Genomic DNA, 19,490 nt, shown 5'->3' on the forward strand with positions numbered 1-19,490 from the left:
GTTGATTGGCGGCGCCGGGACGCTGGGGGCGGGAGAGGCGCACGGTTGAGGCGCGGGAGGTTTGGAGCTGGCGGCTGGTTCCCGTAGGTGCGCGCGGGTATGGAGGACTACGAGCGGGAGCTGTACGGCGTCGAAGACGACTTCCACAGCCAGTTCGCGGCCGAGCTCGAGGTGCTGGCCGAGCTGGAAGGTGGGTCAGGGTCCCGCCGCGGCCTAGACGGGGTCCTGGCCCGCCCCTGGGAGCCTGCGAGGGCTTTTCGGAGGAGGGGAGGCGAGCGGAGGCGGGGGGTACGGGGGCGCGTCCGAGAGAGAAGGGCCTTCCAGCGCCGCCGACTGTGTGTAGAGGCTGCTGCCTTGATGCGGTTGCTGTGAATCTTGTCTTCCAGCAGGTACAGCGGCCCTGTCACCCCCCAGGGGCCCCCAGGCGGGCCCGGTCCGGCTGACGTTTGAGGAGGCCATCGCTGGAGGGGACGCTGCCACTCCCCGCTCTCCAGGTGGACCTCCAGGGAGCTGCAGTGGCGGTTCCAGGAAGAGGCCGCAGGCCACCAACGTTCAGAAGGACAGGACGCTGCTCCAAAGTACGCCCACGGGGGCCCCTGGCCCAGGAGTGGGGGGGAGGCCTGGGAAGCGCCCCTGTTCCTTCTCAGAGTGTGTATGTCTCCCCAGCCCCCAGGCTAAAGCGGCCCAGGCTGGAGGCAGTCAAGAGGCTGAACTTCGGGCGGGATGAGGTGGAAGAGCCGCTGCTTCCTGACTCCCCGCCTCAGTACATCACCCCCCCACAGAGTCCCGAGGTCCCTGCTGAGCTGTGGGACGAGGGGTGTGTAGCTTGGGGCACACGTGTCTCCGGGGAACTTGGAAGGGTCTCATTGCTCAGACAGGGTCCTGAGGCCTGGAGCTGGGCGCCTGTGGGAGGGCTTGGTAGCTGAGGGTGGTACCCTCGCCTGCGGGTAACAGGAGGCAAGAGTCCCAACACAGCCCTGGTCCCTTCCCAGGCCCGTGGATGACGGTGCTGACATGAGTTGCATACGGGCCTCACCAGCCACCCGAAATCCCGTCCTGAGGCGACCCCCTGTCCTGGAGGACTACATCAACGTGACCTCCACGGGTGGTGACCGGGCCTTTCTGGTGCTTCGCACTGACCCAGTGGGCACTGGGGTGCAGGTGGGTAGTGTGCGGCCATAAGCAAGGGGCGGAGGGTGGGGAGGCTGGCCATGGCCCTCCTGTGGGGCTGGCGGGCTTGATTCTGCCCAGGAAAGGGTCCTGGGTATCACGTCCACACTGGGACACGGAGACTTCTCAGCAAGTCCACTAGCTCCTGCATGTCTTAGCCGGCTGACGTTAGGGAATGCCACCCGGGTCCCTGAGTACTGTCGGGAGGAGGGTTGTGGGTAACCCTATGACCTAGGAGGCGGTCCAGATGTGACTGCTACTCTTCCTCCCCCACAGAGCCCTTTACAGGACATCCGGTGGCGTGGCCGTGGCCAGCTGGACCTGCTGGGTGTGTCCTTCGCCTCTCTGAAGGAGCAGGTCGACAATGAGGTGGGGTCTGCTGGGGTGCGCTGGGAGGGGAGGGGGTGGCTCTAGGGAGATCATGGCCGGCTGAGCCATCCTGATCCCACCCCCTGCAGCGGCGGCAGCGATTGCTGGAAGAGGCCCAGCAGCTCTCGGATACACTACACAGGTGATGCAGGGAGCTCTTCCACCCCTAGGGCTCTCAGTGGTTCTTGGGCTGCTGACCCCCAGCCGGAATTCTGGGCGGGGGGTGGTCCCTGCATGTGGTTAAGACTCGGGGGCTCAGGGTACAGTGTTCTCCAGCCTCAGGGCAGAGGAGGTGGAGGAGGAGGCCCAGCCTTTGGAGGCCCGTGAGAAGCCGGCCCACAGCCAAGATGACTCCCAGCACCGCCTCTGGGTAGACGAGTTTGCACCTCAGCACTACACAGAGCTGCTCAGTGATGACGTGAGACCTTGTTCTTGCTCAAGTGTGACTGGCTTTCTTGTTGCCAAGGAAGGGGAATTCTGGATCCACCAAATTGTATATCAATAGCTCACAGGGCTGTTCGGATGGAGGGCGAGGCTCGGCTCTGATTTGCCCCTCACTGAATTGTAGATGTGAAAATAGGCCGGCATACTGCTGGTTACCTGGGATGTTGGCTGGGGATCTGGGGCACGCGCTGCCTGGAGCCTAGTTTCCTTTTCTGCTCCCAGCAGCTGATGTCCCTGGGATGCCCGTGGGGGTAGCGGGGCTCCTGGAGGGTTCAGGACCAGGGCTGTGGGGACACAGTCCCTCTGTGAGTCCCACTCTGCCACTCACCGGCAGGGTGATTGGTGCCAGTCACTTACTTGCCCGGGCGTCCCTGTTTGTGTCCCTAGGCTAATGATGGCATGAGGGGCAGGCATGGGGAGTCCTTGGAGCTGGTGGTCCCCTCATACAATGCCTCCCTTCCTGCAGTTCACGAACCGGTGCCTCCTCAAATGGCTGAAGCTGTGGGACCTGGTTGTGTTTGGCCGAGAGAGGCCGGCCCGGAAGCCCAGGCCCAGTGTGGAGCCAGCCCGGGGAGGCAAGGAGGCCACAGCCTCCAGCAAGTGGAAAAGCCACGAGCAAGTGTTGGAGGAGATGCTGGAGGCTGAGCTGGACCCGAGCCAGCGGCCCCGGCAGAAGGTAAGGCCCATCTGGCTGCACTACACGCACCTCTGAGCCCAGGGGCTGTACTCATTGGCCGGCGCCTTTGCAGCTTCTGGGGGCCACAAGGCATGCGCATTTACTGCCCCCACGGCTGCGGGTACGATGACATTAGGGTGTCGGTGTGGGGTGTCAATGACGTGAGTGTGACTTCGGTTGTTCTTCTAATGACTCAGGTAAAATCAGTGTCTCTTGAAGGGTCCTGCATTTCCTAAGAGATAGTCATGGTGGTTTCAGGGATTCAGTCGTGTCAGTAACAGTTGTGTTCCTGTTAGGTTTCTCCATCACTTGCTTCGTGCAGGGCTTTCTCCTTCTGGAGCACTGACTCTGAGCCCTAAGCATGCTGGGATTCTTGTTTGGTGACAGGTGGGGTCGGGGGGACATCCCCTAGTATCAAGCCTCATGGGAAAGAATTTTCAGCCTCTGTATTTGGGCTGGGAACTCCCTGGGGTGGTGCAGGTTGTAGGATGTCTTCATATATTTTGGCTGCAGGTGGCACTTCTGTGTGGACCCCCGGGGCTGGGCAAGACCACCCTGGCCCATGTGATCGCGAGGCATGCTGGGTATTCTGTGGTGGAAATGAACGCGAGGTAAATGGAGGGGAGGGCCTGGCCTCCGGTCCTCTTGTCTGTCCTGGCGTGTCTGGTGGAGCCTGGGACACGGGTGGGTTAAAGGTGGGGCTGTGGTCCCCAGGACACTTGTGGTGGACCACACCACACCCTTCTTAGGGTCACTGGAATTTGGGGAAGCCATGTTGCGGGGTGTCCTTGTGCAGTAGCTTTGAGGTGTAAATGTGGCAGCTTGGCCCTGGGGGACCGTCCTGCCAGGGACACTGGCTGCTGCCCTGCTGAGGCCCCAGCTGCCCTGATGGTCCCTCCTCTGCCTCACGGTTCCAGTGATGACCGCAGCCCTGAGGCCTTCCGCACGCATATTGAGGCGGCCACACAGATGGAGTCGGTGCTGGGTGCTGGCGGGAGGCCCAACTGCCTGGTCATCGATGAGATCGATGGGGCCCCCACGGTGAGCCCCCCGGGTGTCTGGCCGGTGGGTGGGCGGGGGGTGGATGGCATTGGGGCTGTGGCTCATTGCGTCCGCTGCGTGTCCCCCTAGGCTGCCATCAACGTGCTTCTCAGCATCATCGACCGCAAGGGCCCGAAGGAGGCGGAGCCTAAGGGCCTGGCCGTACCAGCGGGCGGGGCGCGGCGGCGGCGGGCGGAGGCGGGGCTCCTGATGAGACCGATCATCTGCATCTGTAACGACCAGTGAGTGGGGGGTGGGGGGCTGAGGGGACCCCCCTGGGCCCGGCTTCTACCCCGCCGCCCAGTGGGCCGAGGTGGGGATTGGGCATGAGTGCCCCCGTGTGTCCGTCCCTCAGGTTCGCACCCTCCCTGCGGCAGCTGAAGCAGCAGGCCTTCCTGCTCCATTTCCCCCCCACGCTGCCCTCCAGGCTCGTGCAGCGGCTGCAGGAGGTCAGCGAGGGTGGGGGCCAGGGAGGTGCATGGCTGACGACATGGGGGGGGCATGGCGCCTGTCTCGGTCCCATCTCCCCCTCCCTGTCCCACTCCTCGTCCAGGGCCCCATCCCCTGCTGCCCCTGCCCCTCCCCCGATGGCCCAGCTCCCGGTGGGTGAGGGTGACTAGATCACTGGTCTCTGGTGGTGGCTGGGCCCTAGTGGGGAGCGAGGCAATCCACAGGGTCTGCAGCCTTCTCGCCCCTGCCCGGGACGACAGGATGAGAGCTGCTCCGCACCTGTTTCTAGGGAAGTTTCTAGGGAAGTAGTGGCCGCAGGGTGGGATTCTGTGGGGGTGGCCACTCCCGCTCCTGCCTCCCGCAGGTCTCGCTACGGCAGGGCCTGCAGGCCGACCCAGGCGCGCTGGCAGCCCTCTGTGAGAAAACGGACAATGACATCCGGGCCTGTATCAACACTCTGCAGGTGGGCGGGGAGGAGGCAGCTGGCTGGGGTGGGGGGGGCGGAGGCAGCTACCTCACCCCCCACCCTGTGTCCAGTTCCTGCACGGGCGGGGCCAGCGGCAGCTGAGTGTTCAGGCCGTGCAGACCGCACGAATTGGCCTCAAGGACCAGCGCAAGGGGCTCTTCTCTGTGTGGCAGGAGATCTTCCAGCTGCCTCGGGCCCAGAGGTAGGCGAGGTGGGCAGAACGAGTGGGCGGGCCAGCCTCGGCCTGGACACCAGACCCTGAGTGTGCAGGCTGCACCCCCGCCTTTGCCAACAGAGACCCGAGACTGCTTAGGCCCTGCCCTCAAGGCTGTGTCTCGGCCTCCCCCACGGTCCCCTCCTGGGGACCGCCTTGGGTCGGGAGGGTGTTGTCAAGTGGAATAAAGTGGGCGGGGGCTCCACTCCAGCCTCAGCACCCCCTCAGCAGGCAACGCGTGGGTCAGGACCTGACTCTGCCCACCCACCTGCTCCTGCTGGGTGACGGGCTCCCAGGGCCCCACGCTGCCAACACGCCTCTGACCTTGGCCGCACAGCGGTTCTACCGCATCCTGCACACGGCCGCGTCGGCCGGCGAGCACGAGAAGGTAGTCCAGGTAACCGCACTCTCTACCTTGAACTTTCTTTCCGGGGTCGGGGGAGGCAGGAGCCATCTGGGAGTGTTCACTCATCCCCAGACAGCGAAGAGAGAATGCAGACGGTACCCCGCTGGAGGAGAAGCAGGTGTGAAGGGAGTGAGGTGCGGCAGACTCGGGGTGTCAGGGAGACCTCTGAGGGGACTATGAGCAGGACAGAGTCACAGGAGGGGCTGGCCAGTGTGTGGAGGGGAACGACCAGCATAGGCCTTGCCTTGCCTGAGAGATGGGGGGCGGGGCCTGGGGGTGGGGTGGCATTTGATTGACGGGATTACTGACTGCCTGTTGGGAACTCCGGAGGAGGGGCAGCAGCAGCGGCCGGGCAGCCTGACCCAGTGGTTGGGAGGGGCCTGGGGACATTTGGGTTCAAGAGCAGAGAGAGTGAGATTTTGGGCTGAGCAGGTTGCAGCTGCCCCCTGAGCCCCAGAAAGCCCAGCCTAAGCTGCCTCCCTATCTAAGCTGCTTTGGGTGAGCAGTTGGGGATCTGGGCAAATCTGGAAATCCACAGTGCAGAGGGCAGAGCGGTGGCGAGGAGATGGCGCGCTCTGTGAAAGGGCGGTGCGGGGACGGCTCTGCCCTCAATTCTGGTGGACAGACTTCCTCTAGGGAGGGCTTGGGGTAGGGGGTTTTCTCCTGCACTTCCCAAGCGTCTTGGTCAAACCAGAGTGGGGGCGGTGAGTGGGCCTTCCTGGCTCCCCCTCAGGGTCCCATGGCCACTGGCTGGTATGCGCTGCTGTGTGAGACCCGCAGGGCAGATGGGCGGTGAAGGGTCCCAGTGGGTGGTAGGACCGCGAGGCTGGAGGGGCTCAGGGCCCTGCTGTCCCCAGGGCCTGTTTGACAACTTTCTGCGCCTGCGGCTGCGAGACTCTAGCCTGGGCACCGTGTGCGTGGCCCTCGACTGGCTGGTCTTTGAGGACTTGCTGGGCCAGGCTGCCCACCACCGCCAGAGCTTCCAGCTGCTGCGCTACCGGCCCTTCCTGCCCGCCGCCTTCCACCTGCTGTTCGCCTCCAGCCACGTGCCCAGGATCGCTTTCCCCAGTAGCCAGCAGGAGGTGCGCCCTGCACCCTGCCCTTGTCCAGGCAGGGTCCTGGGTGGGGGTGGGGGGACAGAATGTGAGGGGGTCCTGGCTGACCTGGTCCTGGTTCCTCCTCCACTCCAGGCCCAGAACCGGATAAACCGGGTGCAGAACCTGATCCAGACGCTGGTGTCAGGCATCACCCCGGCCACACGCAGCCGAACCTCCCCCCAGGCCCTCGTCCTGGACACCCTTTGCTTGCTCCTGGACATACTCGTGCCTAAGCTGCGCCCTGTGAGTGCCTCCTCCAGAACGGGGGGTGGTTTCCGGTGACCGGGCCCCTGGCCGTGCTCAGTGTCCCTGTGTGCCGCCCACCTGCCCACAGGTGAGCACGCAGCTGTACAGCACCCGTGAGAAGCTGCAGCTGGCCAGCCTTGTGGCCACCATGATCGCCTACAGCCTGACCTACCGCCAGGAGCGCACGCCCGATGGGCAGTACGTCTACAGCTTGGAGCCGTGAGTGCGCAGCACCTGCAGTAGGGGTGCCGGGGGCGCTGGGCTGGGAGTCTAAAAGCATGGTCTTGGCGAGGCGTATGAGTCTTTCCCCATCTGTCGGGTTGGGGGCGGTGTCAGTTCTAGCTCAGCTCTTGCCCAGATGTGACTTAGGTGGGTTTGCAGGTTGGGTATAGCCCCACTGTCCCCAGGAGCTGCCCAGGGGACCCTTGAGCTCCCCAGGGCTCTGTTTCCCCATCCTGAGGTGGTCCCGTTGCCCAGCGAGGGCCCCAGTGTGTCTGGGATGCACATGCTCCAGTGCGGGTGGCAAGGAGGTGGTGACGGGGACTACCGAGCACGCGGCCAGCCTGAGCCCTGGTCCTGCCGTGTCGTCTCATCCTCCCCGCTGCAGCCCGGGGAGGTCCCTTCTCACGCCCACAGCAAGTGGGGAAACAAACTCAGGGCTGATCCCTCTGCTGGCCTGGGGTGGGGCATGGCAGAGCCAGAGCTGCAGCCTGTGCACTCGGGCATTTGGTGTCCGTGTGGTGGGTTGCCCCCGCCCCTGTCCCGACTGAGTGGGTGCCCGGGTGTCCTGCCCCACCCTCCCCGAGAGCAGGAACGTGGAGGAGGTCTGCCGCTTTCCCGAGCTGCCTGCCCGAAAGCCCCTCACCTACCAGGCCAGGCAGCTCATCGCCCACGAGATCGAAGTGGAGAAGATGCGTCGGGCAGAGGCCTTGGCCCGCAATGGGGACAGCGCCCAGGTGAGCCCACCGGGGTCGGGGCAGAGCAGGGACACTGCCCCTGGAATAGCCCTGCCCAGTCCGCTGTCATCACACCCACTTCCCGCAGGTGGACGAGAGTCCCTCCAGGGCCACGGGTCCACAGGAGGTGGCTGCGGGGGAAGGGGCACCGCCACCCGCCCCACGCAGCCACGAGCCCTGGCTGGAGCGCATCCTGAAGAGAGCTGCCCAGGAGGACCAGGTGCGAGGGGGGACCCGGTGGCTGTGGGGGTGGGGTCAGGCCGGGGTGGGGGGTCGGCCAGAGGGCAGGGCTGGGTGACCTTGGCATGGGCAGCTTGTAAGCCCCAAGGGACCTGCCTGTCGGTGCAGCTCCCTGTTGCTCAGCAGGATGGAGATCCACCTGGGCCCAGTTTCCCATCTGGGCTCTGCTGGCACCTCCTGCCCCGGCCTTGACAGAGCAGGTGGCCGTGAGGGACAGGGGACATTGCTGAGCGGCTCAGCACTGAGTGCGGGGAGGAGGCTGGGACAGGTGTGTACTCCCCAGCTGGGGCCACTGCTCAGAGGCGCCGTGAGCCTGACCATCTACCCCCTTTAGCCGGAGAGGGATTTTTTCGGCCGCTTGGTTGTCAGGAGAGCAGCAGCCCCCCATGCAGGTGTGTGTGTGTGGAGGGGTCCTGGGGGGAGCGGTAGAGGGAGGGGCTGGGTCAGGCGGAGAATCAACCCTGTGGCCCCCACAGAGGACGCAGCCCCTGCGACAGACTCGGCCGAGCGGCGCATGGGCAGTGCGGTGGGTAGGAGCGACGTCTGGTTCCGCTTCAAGGAGGGCGTCTCCAACGCTGTGCGGCGTAGCCTGCACGTCAGGGAGCTCCTGTAGCCAAGCCACACTGAGCTCCCGGGCTGACGCCGGAAGCCCCGGTCTACACCGGACACCCCAGATCCATGCCGGATGCCACAGGGCCACACCAGACACCCCAGTGTTCATGACGGACACCCTGATCTATGCCGGACACTCCAGGGTCATGCTGGACGTCCCCAGGTCCATGCCGGACACCCTGGCATCGGTTTCTCTCTGTTAGAAAATGTACAGAAGCACAGACACCCTGGAAAGTTTTTATAAAAGTCACACCTTTACAGTTAGTTGTCCTCTTCACAGAGGTGGGGGCTGGGGGCTGGGCTTCACAGAATGGAACACTTGCCCTTCTCCACCCATGGGTTGTTCTTCATCAGGTCCGGGCTCAGGAAGGGGTCCTTGGGGATCCCATCCTCGATCCACTTGAGGAGCCTGTGGGTAGGGAGGTTGGGGTGAGCAGGTGGGCACCTGGCCCCCCAGACGTGTGGGAGTGTGGTCTTGGCTATGGAAATGGGCACGGGGCAGAGAAATGAGATGCAAATCCGCGGCTGGCCCTGGGTGGGGTGGGGCCAAGGCTCGGGGTCCTGGGGACTCACTCAGGGATGGTCTTGGATGACATCTCCCTCTTGAAGGCCAGCTGGTACTTGAGGCTTTCCACCTCCTTCTTCATCTGGGGCACATCCCACTCCTCCATGCCGTCAGGGGCTTCGGAAGTGGCCAGCCTGGGGCTGGAGGACACAGGAAGAAGCAACAGTCACCCCCCAGCTGCTCCTTCCCCACTGGTGAGCCCCACCCTCACACACTGACCCCCCCCAAACCCCTGCCTGGGGGCGTCCCCGGTGCCACACCACCAGCCCCGCTGCTTCACCAGGTCCACACAGGCAGGACCAGGGTGCAGAGCCTGGAGCGGAGGCCCCACTAATGAGGCCCCACGTGCCTCCCCCTCCCCCATGGGGCTAATTAACTGCAGAGGAAACTTTCCACCCCGAGCTCTGCATCCCCACCTCATCAAAGCCTCAGCAAGGCTGGGCCTCTGGGTTGGAGAGGGGATGGGTCCTGTCCCCGCTGGGAAGCCGGAGGGACCAGCGCACAGCAGGTTCCCAGGAGCCCACAGCCTCCAACGGGGAGGCCCACTTCCCGTCCCTGATTGCACAGGTGCGGCCCCGACTCCAGTCAGGGGTGGGACCCTGCCTGCCCCCCTCCAAGTGCCCCCCCGCCCTGCCCTCGCTTTGCATGAGCAAAGCCCCCACTGAGGGCAAATTAATCCTGGGCTAGGAGGATTTGGCTGCCATTTGCATCTCTGGCTGGGGGTGGGGGTTGCTGAGGCTCTTGGGGGTCAGAGTCTGCACAGCTGGTCCAGGACTCAGTCACAGCGCAGTGTCTCCCCTGCAACTATTCACAAGCCGCCCGTGGCCCCGTTTCTGCTCGTAAACCAGCCTCGCAAAGCCACAGGTTGAGACCTCTCAGGAGATCCAGCAAGTTGGGGGCCGATGAGGGCAGGCTGCTTCCTGCCTCCCCCACCCCAGCCCACTCCAAAGTCTCTGGGTCCCTCACTGCCCCCTGCCGCTGCCCCCGTCACAGGCTGGGAGCCAGGGGACTGGCTTCTTTGACCTTGGGAGAGTGGGCAGGGGCTGATGGGTATGACCGCTGCCCTCAGGCTGTGGCGGGGCCCCTGGTGGGGGGTCTCCATCCTGTGGAGGGGGAATGGACCCCGGTCTTTGCTGCGGTTGGGAAGAGAGTGTTCAGACCAGGGGATGGTGGCAGGCTCAGCTGGGGGTGGTGAGAGCCTAGGGAAGCAGGGCGTCTGAGGGACAGTGGGGAGGAGGGGCCGTGCAGGGGCTTCCCTCCCAGAGACCCCAAGTGCCAGCACCCCCACCCCCAGCGCAGGCTCTCACGTGGACAGCCACGTGGGGGAGGCATCCTAGTCCAGTGGCAGCAGTGGCCCTGCTCGCAGCCCCCTCCACTGCCATCTGGTCCTACCTGTGCGCAGCCACCACCGAGCCAGCCACCGGCCCTGGGAGCCCAGCCCATGCCGCCCCCGGACACGCCGCTGGGCGGGCACTGCGGGTGGCGCGCACGGCGCAGCGTGGACGCAGCTCCCCTCCCCATCACCCCGCCTGCAGATACTGGGTCTGCCTCCGCCCGTCGGTCCTGGCCCCTTGGGACGCGCAGGGCAGCTGCCCTCGGCCAAAAGACGGTCGGGCAGGGGTGTCTCCTCTGGGGTTAGGTCTGCCCAGGTCGGCCCAGTGGGACCTGGGTAAGACTCAGAACCCTGGGTCTCAGCGCCCTGCCCAGCTCAAGGCCAGTTCATCAGACCTACCTTGGGCGGTGACCTCGAGGGAGAGGTGATAGCAAGGACCAAGTGACGAAGTGACCGTGAGGGCGTACTGATGGGTGAGTGAGCCAGGCACACAGACCAGCAGAGCCCAGCCCAGCAGGTGCCCCGCCCACTCCTGCCACCTGGGGCCAGGCCCTGGCACCGCCCCCACCGCTACCCGCCCTCCGAAGGGCTGGGCTGACCCCAGGGACTCAGCCTGGCCCAGCCAGCCTCCAGGGGTGGGAGATGGCGCCCCAGACAGTGTGAGGGCAGTGCTGTCCTGGCGGCAGGGTGTCTTCCCACAGCGCTGAGTGAGCTCCTGGGCTGCCATGTGGTGCCATCGGCAAAGACCTTCAGCTGTTGTGCCCCAGCCCTCCAATGACCCTCATGGACTGGACTCACCAGGTCAGGTGGGAGTAACAGGGCCAGGGCCAGGACACTGGGCGCCTCGGGGCCTCAGCGGTGTCCACGGACCCCAGTGGGCGGCTCTTCCCTGAAGCAGACCCGCCCACAGGTGTGAGCCTGTTTCTGCAAGGGGACCTTGGAGTTGCTCCCTGCTCTGGCCCCTGTCCAGGCCAGGCAGCTGCCCCGAGGGTACCCTTGGGATGTGGTGAGTGCCGGCCCAGGGGTGCTTAAACCTAGGCTGGGTGGCTTTGGGGCCCTGGGGTGGCAGGGGGCAGTTTTCCTTCCTCGCTGTGGGCCCATCACCCCTCTGCTGGGCTCCTCAGCCCGGCCCATCAGAGAACCTGTGATGGGACCCGGGTGGACCTTTGCCCTGCCCTCCAGTCCCCAGGGCAGATGCCACCAGGGACGGGACCACATCCCCTTCTCCTCAGATGATGCCCTGGGTGCCCGCTCTTGGAGGAGCTGTGCCCCAGGATCACTGGGTGATGCAAGTGCCGGGCTGCATCCTGGGCAGGCCCGCAGGTGGCATGGCCCAGCTCCCCAGCCAAGGTTCCCAAGGAGGCCGGAGCCCTTAGGGCGGCCTAGACCAGGCCCTTTGAAGGTGCTCCTGTGGCCTCCCTCGGACCAGGAGCCTGTGAACAGTCAGTCACTCTGCCCCCACCTGGAAGGCAAGTCGGGGTGCCCCTACTCCCTCAGGCACGTGGGCCTCCGTGTTGTGATTCGTAAAAGGGATCAGCGGCACCTCCCGCCCCTCGCGCACGTACATAGTGACAGATCGGGAGGCAGTTCTGGAACTGGGGCACATCAGGGAAACCAGGAATTATTTTTATTATGGATTTAGGGGGAGCAGGGGCTTAGAGCCAAGGGTGTCCGTGTCTTCCTGGCCCCAGATGGCCCCAGTGCTGGCCTTACTCCACCCCCACCCCGCTGCCCTGGGACCTGTGCTCACCTGCCTGCCCGGCTCCTCCGGTGCCGTGACTGGGCTGCCTGGGGCTCTCCTGGGGCTGGAGAGGTGGGAGGCACAGGGCGGGGGTTCTTGTTGGCCCCCAGGACCAGCTCAAGGTTTGGACTGAGACACAGGCGGGCCACGCACCCCCCCCTCACACCTTCTGCTCAGAGGGCACGGGCAGAACTGGGCATCCAGAACCAGGTACTGGCCCGCCAGCGTCCCAAGAGCCCCCTGAGAGAGGCCCTGGCATGTCCTGCTAGTTGTGAACCCATGTTGCCAGCTCCAAGGGCCTACTTCCCAGGGGCTGTTTGAATTCTCCACTGTGGAATCAGAAAGCTCCATCTGGTCACAGCTGAAATGCACGAAGAGCCGCTGTCCGGGCTCAGAGGCTGGCGCTTGAGCTCCCCGGGCGTCCTGAGCGCAGTGTCGCTGGGCCTGCAGGCGGCAGCTGCAGGGGGCACAGGCCCTGTGTTTTCCCCGCCACCATGCTGAAACAGCCTCCGGCCAACGGTCATACCTACAGCGGTCACTATGTTGTATTCGGTGGGCCCATGTGACAGGAGCCATGACTGCGCTTGGTGGCCGAGCTGAAGCACACCTGCTCACGGGAGCCCGGGAAGCCCCCGTCCTGGGTGAGAGTCAGGGGACTCTGACTCCTAGTTCTCACTTTCCTGGGAGGCGGGATTTGGGGACCCCAAATGCATACAGGCCTAGGGCCCCCCCCCCGCCCCCGCACTGGAGCCGAAAGAAGGGGACCATGAGGACCTGGAATACTCAAAGGGCCAGGGATTCGAGGTGGGAGGGGACGCTCAGGAAGCAGTGACAGCTCGTCCTCCGGCTGAGTGCCGCCTCGCAGAGTCCCAGAGTGGGTCCAGGGAGACCAAACGCCTTTCTGAAATTAGCTCACTAACTGGGCTGCTGGTGAGAACCAACAAAGCTCCTTGCTGGCCTAGAAACTGCCACCTGAGGCCCCTCGTCTGCCGAGGCCCCTGATGGGACAGGGTGATGTGGGGCAGGCCTCCCAGGGTGCACGGTGAGTGCGGGCGGCAAGGCGCAGAGGGACCCCGTGGCAAGGGTCCCCTCCTACAGCTTCCAGTGTTCAGGAAGAATCAAAAAATGGTGTGTGGGGTCCCCAAGGAGGAGGGGGAAGATACGCCCCCACCAGACACGACCCGCAGCTCGGTGTGAACCCTCTTGGTCCCAACATTGTTCAGACCTGCGGCCTGTCTCTCACTGGGTCACCTCTGTGCCACCCAGCGCCATCCCCAGCCGCTGACAGCTGAGCTCCAGCTCTCTGTGGGGAGATAGTGCCACTAGAGTTCTCCAAAAACCGGGGCTCTTTGTCCTCTACACAGAGGGCAGGCAGCCCTGGCAGAGGTGAGGAGGCATTCCTTCAGAGTGCCATCTCTCCATGTCTGCAATTATGCTTCAGAGCCCGCTGGGGGGTCGGGGAGTCAGACCCGACTTGTAACCCTCCCAGGGCCACAGACTCGTCCTCAGGTGGGGAAGCCAAAAGAAAAGTGGCCGGTGCTGTGGGACTCCGGCTGGCGGGGGCCTGGTCTGACAGCACTCTGTCCCAGAGTGGGGCAGGAGGCTTGGGCTTACAACAGTCCCCCACCCGCCTTCCGCAGCCCGCACTGAGGCACACGACAGCAGCCCTGGCGGCCTCATGGGGACAGGCTGACTTCTTTCCCATCCCTAGAAATACTCTTGGCTGAGGCAAATTGAAGAAACCCCAGAAAAAACCTTTTACTTCACCTGGTTAAACAGAGCTCACAAAAAAAGAGACAGTTTTTACATAATCTTTGAAAGTTTGAAACCGATTTACAGATAAGCTCTTAGGCCTATGTGTGCAAAAGACATAACAAATTTTCAGGGACATCGCGGGCAGGCAGGCGGCTCTGGTCAGCACGTCCTCTTGTCTTCTCAAGTTACAGAGTCTCAAGGAAGAGATTTTGGTTAAAGCGGTTTGTCCTAACTGCTCTGTGGTCCAGGCAGGAGGGCACAGCCTCAGCTCCTCTGGCAAGCTGGCTGTCCTCTGGGAATTCCAAATGTGGCCAAGGTCTCAGCACGTGTGGTGTCAGACATAGGAAAGCAACTTCTCTCTCTGAGAGCACTGATGAAAGAAAATCACAGATTTCCTAAAAGCTGCATGCGTTTGCTCAGCTGCAGGTGATTTGTGGTCTCGAGGTGTGGAGGAAGGTCTGTGGAGGAAGCTGGATGCCCATGCCACGCCATGGGGCACAGGAAGCGCCCCCCGTACCCCCAGCCTGACTCCAAAGGCCAGGACAATGTCCAGCAACGACAGCAGCCCGGGCAGCCTGGATGCAGACGAGCCCACAGGCCGCGAGGCCCCAGCTGGTGGGCAGGGGGGCAGTCAGGACAGCGCTCCAGCTGCCACCTTGGGAGACCTGGCCTGAGCGCCCCTAGAAGTCCAGGGCCATGTCTGAAAAAGGAACAGCGGGGAGTGAGAGCAGAGACTGGATGGCGGGTGGGAGGAGGCAGGAGAGGTGCCCTGCACAGACTCACCACACTGTGGAAGAGGTTGAGAGCTGGATGTGCACTCCCAGCTCCTGCAGGATGCCATCGGCTGCATGCAGCACCGGCTGTGAGGAAACCATGCAGAGATGAGCCAGACCCACAGCACAGGGCTGGAGCCCAGACAGGTATCTGCTATCATGGGGCCATGCGTGGGGAGGGGTTGGTCACAGGATGGGGCGGGTGGCAGTCACATCTGAGGCTGCACAGGCAGGAGTCTGGGAGGGGTGGGGGGGGCCCGCTCACAGGCACGTCCCCCTCCCCGCCGAGTGCAGCAGAGGGCAGGGTGGGCGCTGGTACAGACTCTGGAGGAGGTGGGGGTGGGTGCAGAATCCCAGGAGGGGAAGGGCCAGCACAGACACCTTGCACTCTTGCGGGAAGAGGCTTAGGGATGGAGGAGTGAGCAAGGGGGCCAGTGGCCGTGGCCTGAGCACACATGGTCCATCCACCCCAGGGATGCAGGGCCTGGGTGCCACCAACTGTGACACGTCATCGTCTGCTGCTGTAACGGAGCAGCGTGGCCCGGGCTTGCGGAGAGCCTGACCATCTGGAAGTAGGGCGGGGGTGTCTGCAGGGCGGGTAAGGCCAGGGGGCCACTGCACCCCAGGATGGGAGCTCCAGCAATGCCCCTGTAACACAGACGCTCCATGGGTGTGGCCCTCAGAGGTCTCTGTCTGTCATCTGAGGACCTGTGAGCCGTGTCTGCCTGGCGACGGCTGGGAGAGCGTGTGGAGGGCAGGCACTGACGTCTGTGTTCAGGGACAGGTTCCTTAGAGCCCCCGGAGAACCTGCTTCATGATGGCATGGTGCTTCACCAGGGGGTCTTGGAGGACAGGGAGCCTGCATCGGGCCTGGCGGGAAGGTCCCAGGGGTTCGCCCTCCTCTGTGCGAAGACCAGACAGACGCACAAGCCCAGTGAGACACCAGAGCAGCTCCTTCCACTGGTCAGCACGTGGAAGTCGCTTCCCATGGGGATGTTGTCCCTCGCGAACAGGTGGTTCTGGAAGTCGGTGGGCATGAGCCGGCAGGTGGTGCAGAAGGCCCGGCCCGCACGCACCAGCAGTCTGTAGCCAGTGCTGGCAAGTCCTGCACTTGCACAGGGAGAAGGCGGTCATGTCTCAAAGCTCGCGTCACCTGGGGCTGAGGGAGGAGTGGCCTCTCAGGGGAGGTGCACGCATCCCTGCACATGCCACTTGGGATTTGTTGTGACAAGTGTCACTTGGACTCAAAGGCCACGTAAACTTGAGAAGAAAAGGGACGTGTGTTAGAGAGAAATCAGCTCCTTTCTTGCCCGATGGCGTCTTTGCACCTTACAGCTTTCAAGTAGCAGATGAGCTCTTTGTATCCAAACCACGGCACGAAGAGGAAACCCTGTCACCATGACACACCAGGGAGGACCCTCCCCACTGAGTGGGCACGTGGTCGGACAGCCTTCACCTGCAAGGCTGGGAACAGTGAGCAGGAGGAGGCCCTTCTGCAGTACACCCCTTTCACCCCAATCGGGGACAGGCTGAAGTTCCAGAGTTCAAATAAAATCTGGGGCCACACAGGCTCTAAATTACATGGGAAGTCTCTAGGCGCAAACCCAGCAATACTGTCAGTGGGGAAGGCCTTTCTAAGCAGGGCCCAGACCCAGAAGTGGGAAGAGAAGACAACACTCAAGAGTTCTGTGTAGGCCGGCCCGGTGGCTCAGGCGGTTGGAGCTCCGTGCTCCTAACTCCGAAGGCTGCCAGTTCGATTCCCACATGGGCCAGTGGGCTCTCAACCACAAGGTTGCCAGTTCAATTCCTCGAGTCCCACGAGGGATGGTGGGCTCTGCCCCCTGCAACTAAGATTGAACACGGCACCTTGAGCTGAGCTGCCTCCCGGATGGCTCAGTTGGTTGGAGCGCGGTTGCCGGTTCGACTCCTGCAAGGGATGGTGGGCTGTGCCCCCTGCAACTAACAACGGCAACTGGACCTGGAGCTGAGCTGCGCCCTCCACAACTAAGATTGAAAGGATAACAACTTGACTTGGAAAAAAAAAAAGTCCTGGAGGTACACACTGTTCCCCAATAAAGTCCTGTTCCCCTTCCCCAGTAAAATCTTTAAAAAAAAAAAAAAAGTTCTGTGTAGAAAAATAAAAACAAGGACACGCTGGAAAAAATGCTGGACAGTAAAGGTACACTGCGTGTTTACCGTCTTCATCTACAAAGCGCTGCACAGCCCAGCACGACGGGTGAAACCCAGGAGAAAGCCAGCAAAGTTCCCGGATGCCAGGACCTGCCTGTGCCGGGAAGCCTGAGAGCACCCCAGGTGTGTCTGGGGCTCAGCCACGTGCACGCTGGACCACAGGCGCTGCCCTGGAGCTCGGTGCAGACCGCAGGCCTCTGGCAGAGCAGGTGAGCCCAGGGCCATGAGTTTTCAGGAGGGCTGGTCCCGGCGGGCACCTCCAGAACACCATTACCAGAGACCAGTGCTGCCCAGGGCTGGTGGGCGCTGTTCAGGCGCTGGCAGACGGCAGGACAGAAGCTGCACCCCCTGCCCGCCAAAGCCTCGCTTTGGACGGAGTTTCAGACTTTACTGCCAAGTGCTTTCTAATTGATCCACCCTGGCTCTGACGACAGTGAAAACGTCCCGGAGAAACCCGTTTTCCATTCTTTTTCAGATTTCCTCTAATGGTTTAGCCTTTTAAAATTGTGCTCAGCATCTGTGGTCCCAAGGCCCAATGTTCAAACTGAAAGGTGGACATACACCACTGGGTCATGGCTGTGAGGCTTCGTCTTCCTGCTCAGGGATGGCGAGCGCCCAGGTGAGCAGCGCCCAGGTGAGCAGCGCCCAGGTGAGCAGCACCCAGGACCCCGCCCTCAGACCCACCGTTGGCAGCCGCTCCACAGGCTCAGAGAACACAGGTAGTGGACCTACCAGAGCGTCAGCCCAAAGGCCGTGGGGAAGCCCGCCTGCCCGGTCCCCTGGGAAAGGGGCCCGCTTAGCTGGCCAGTTGGCTGCACCATCCATCAGGTCAGCACGCATGCGGAGCAGAGGCACACGGGACGGCCCGTCCAAGCCCCCAGAGTTCCAAGGCGTTCCCGCACCAGCTTGTGAAGCTGAAGCAGCGTGGGGGGAAGAAGCAGGTGAGCTTCTTGTGCAGGGTCTGGGGGAAATCTCAGTAACAGTGTCTGCTGGAGGTGTCACGTACCCTGTGGAAGTGAGGGAGTGGGGCTGGGTCCTGGTGTCTAGCAGGCTGCAGTGACCCATCTCCTGTGCACACTGCGAGTGAGGAGAAGATGGAACCCCAGTGAAGAAAGGGTGGGGGACCTGCCACCCAAGCAGCCAGGAGGTGCCAGGCCCCGACTCCTGCTGCCTCGTGGCCCCTGGCCGGGGCTCAGGACGGAGGGTGTCGTCAGCAACGAGCTCTCAACTCCAGAGGGCTGGGAAGCGACCATACGAGTGTGCAAGGGCTGCTCCACCTCACACGCACGTGCCTTACACATGTACACACTCATACATGCCTCACGCACACACATGCACGCCTCACGTGCGCACACGTGCCACACACACTCACACGTGCTCTGCACATGTGTGCCCTCCTCACATGCGGGCACTCACACACAGGCAGTCACACATTCCCGTGTGCACTCACACGCCTCGCATGCACTCACACTGAATACACTTGCCTGGCACGCGTGTACATGCACACGTGTACATGCATGCCTCACACATGCACACACACACACGCTTCCTGCAGCACAAGAGCACAGAACGATTCTAACCACCCAGAGGCTGAAGCAAACGAATGTGTGGAAACCGAGGCACAAGCAATGACAGTTGTACAGAAGACCTGGAGGTATCTCAAGGTCAGATGGGAAATGTGGAAAGGTCCCCTGTTTAGGACTGCAGAGGGCCACCTACCCAGGAGTGTGCATTTGGCCCTTGAGGCTTGGCCTGCGGCCACAGTGCCAGCAGGAGCTGCTCTGGGCACGATCGTGGACAAAAAGTACACCTGGCAGGGCCATCTGAGGCCCTCAGACTTACCTGGCCATGAGCACAGGTACTGCCAACTAGACAGACGGGGGGCTTCCAGCATCCCGTGAGGCCCTGTGAAAGGACCACCACAATGGTCACCACCTTGTGGTCGTGAGCGTCCTCGGAACCTGGCCCGTGGTCGGGCCTGCGGGGGGAACAGTGCAGCCACTGCTTTCGAGGAAGGGTCCTCGTGCAGCGCGATCCCCTTAAGGACGCCCAGCAGCTTGGTGGCAGATGCCTTCCGGTGCTCCTGCTCTGCCTGGCTTACAAATGAGGACACCAGCTCAAGGACCTTCAAGTACCTGGAGTGAAAATAGTACCCAATTCCTTACAGTAGGTTTAACTGAAAACCTTAAGTTGACATTTACCTGGCTTCCACCTGAAGGAGGATTTACTGATAAAAAAGCAGGAGCACCACGCAGCACCCCAATTTCTGGCTGCTAAACGTCAGTCTGACCCAGGTTCTCAGTCGGGGTCAGCTGTCAGGGACGTTCAGAGCCCCTTCTTGAGCCCCACCCACGAGGCCACAGTGGTACACCCAGGGGAGCCCTTCCCACGGGCCAGCAGAGTGACCACTGCTTTCTGCTCTGGAGTTCAGGGGCAGAGTCTGTTTCCATGGATACCCACAGGCCTCGACACCGGACCCTTGGTAGCCACCCACTGGTGCCCAGGCTCCTGGGGCACCTGGTGGAGGGGGAACCGTTTCAAGTGTGGCCGTGACTGATACGTGCAGGTCTGTGAGTCCTGTGGCGTTCCCACAGAGGTAACAGGTGTACGCCATGGCAGGCTCCTGCACAAACTACAGCAGATGCTCTCTTAGGGACAGGATGGGGCCAGCTGCCAGCACCCTGCTGGAGCCCTGGAGACACCCAGGGGCCACGCCCTGTTGCTCACTGCCACCCTGCAGGTCTGC

General features: G+C 62.9%; 2 protein-coding genes across 3 annotated transcripts; one reads left to right on the forward strand and one right to left on the reverse strand.

Annotated features, from left to right (window-relative positions):
- The first annotated feature begins 44 nt into the window (after nucleotides 1-44).
- On the forward strand, nucleotides 45-8,473 carry CHTF18 (chromosome transmission fidelity factor 18). Its single transcript, XM_033101042.1, has 22 exons — nucleotides 45-190; nucleotides 390-578; nucleotides 667-817; nucleotides 993-1,161; nucleotides 1,447-1,539; nucleotides 1,629-1,681; nucleotides 1,816-1,957; nucleotides 2,450-2,659; nucleotides 3,173-3,270; nucleotides 3,577-3,700; nucleotides 3,791-3,942; nucleotides 4,056-4,149; nucleotides 4,515-4,613; nucleotides 4,688-4,818; nucleotides 5,062-5,227; nucleotides 6,094-6,318; nucleotides 6,427-6,576; nucleotides 6,668-6,798; nucleotides 7,391-7,535; nucleotides 7,624-7,755; nucleotides 8,110-8,167; nucleotides 8,252-8,473. Exons 1-22 carry the CDS (start codon nucleotides 100-102, stop codon nucleotides 8,386-8,388), a joined length of 2,940 nt encoding a protein of 979 aa, XP_032956933.1. The 5' UTR covers nucleotides 45-99; the 3' UTR covers nucleotides 8,389-8,473.
- Nucleotides 8,474-8,610: 137 nt separating this feature from the next.
- GNG13 (G protein subunit gamma 13) lies at nucleotides 8,611-10,828 on the reverse strand. Of its 2 annotated transcripts, none has more exons than XM_033101043.1 (3): nucleotides 10,685-10,828; nucleotides 8,961-9,092; nucleotides 8,611-8,796 (listed from the first exon to the last, which is right to left on the reverse strand). In XM_033101043.1, exons 2-3 carry the CDS (start codon nucleotides 9,056-9,058, stop codon nucleotides 8,691-8,693), a joined length of 204 nt encoding a protein of 67 aa, XP_032956934.1. In that variant the 5' UTR covers nucleotides 9,059-9,092; nucleotides 10,685-10,828; the 3' UTR covers nucleotides 8,611-8,690. The 2 variants fall into 2 exon arrangements, with proteins under 2 accessions (XP_032956934.1, XP_032956935.1); XM_033101044.1 differs by lacking the exon at nucleotides 10,685-10,828 and adding an exon at nucleotides 10,345-10,482.
- Nucleotides 10,829-19,490: the final 8,662 nt, after the last annotated feature.

The sequence above is a fragment of the Rhinolophus ferrumequinum genome (assembly GCF_004115265.2).
Source record: "Rhinolophus ferrumequinum isolate MPI-CBG mRhiFer1 chromosome 15 unlocalized genomic scaffold, mRhiFer1_v1.p scaffold_54_arrow_ctg1_1, whole genome shotgun sequence".
Classification (NCBI taxonomy): domain Eukaryota; kingdom Metazoa; phylum Chordata; class Mammalia; order Chiroptera; family Rhinolophidae; genus Rhinolophus; species Rhinolophus ferrumequinum.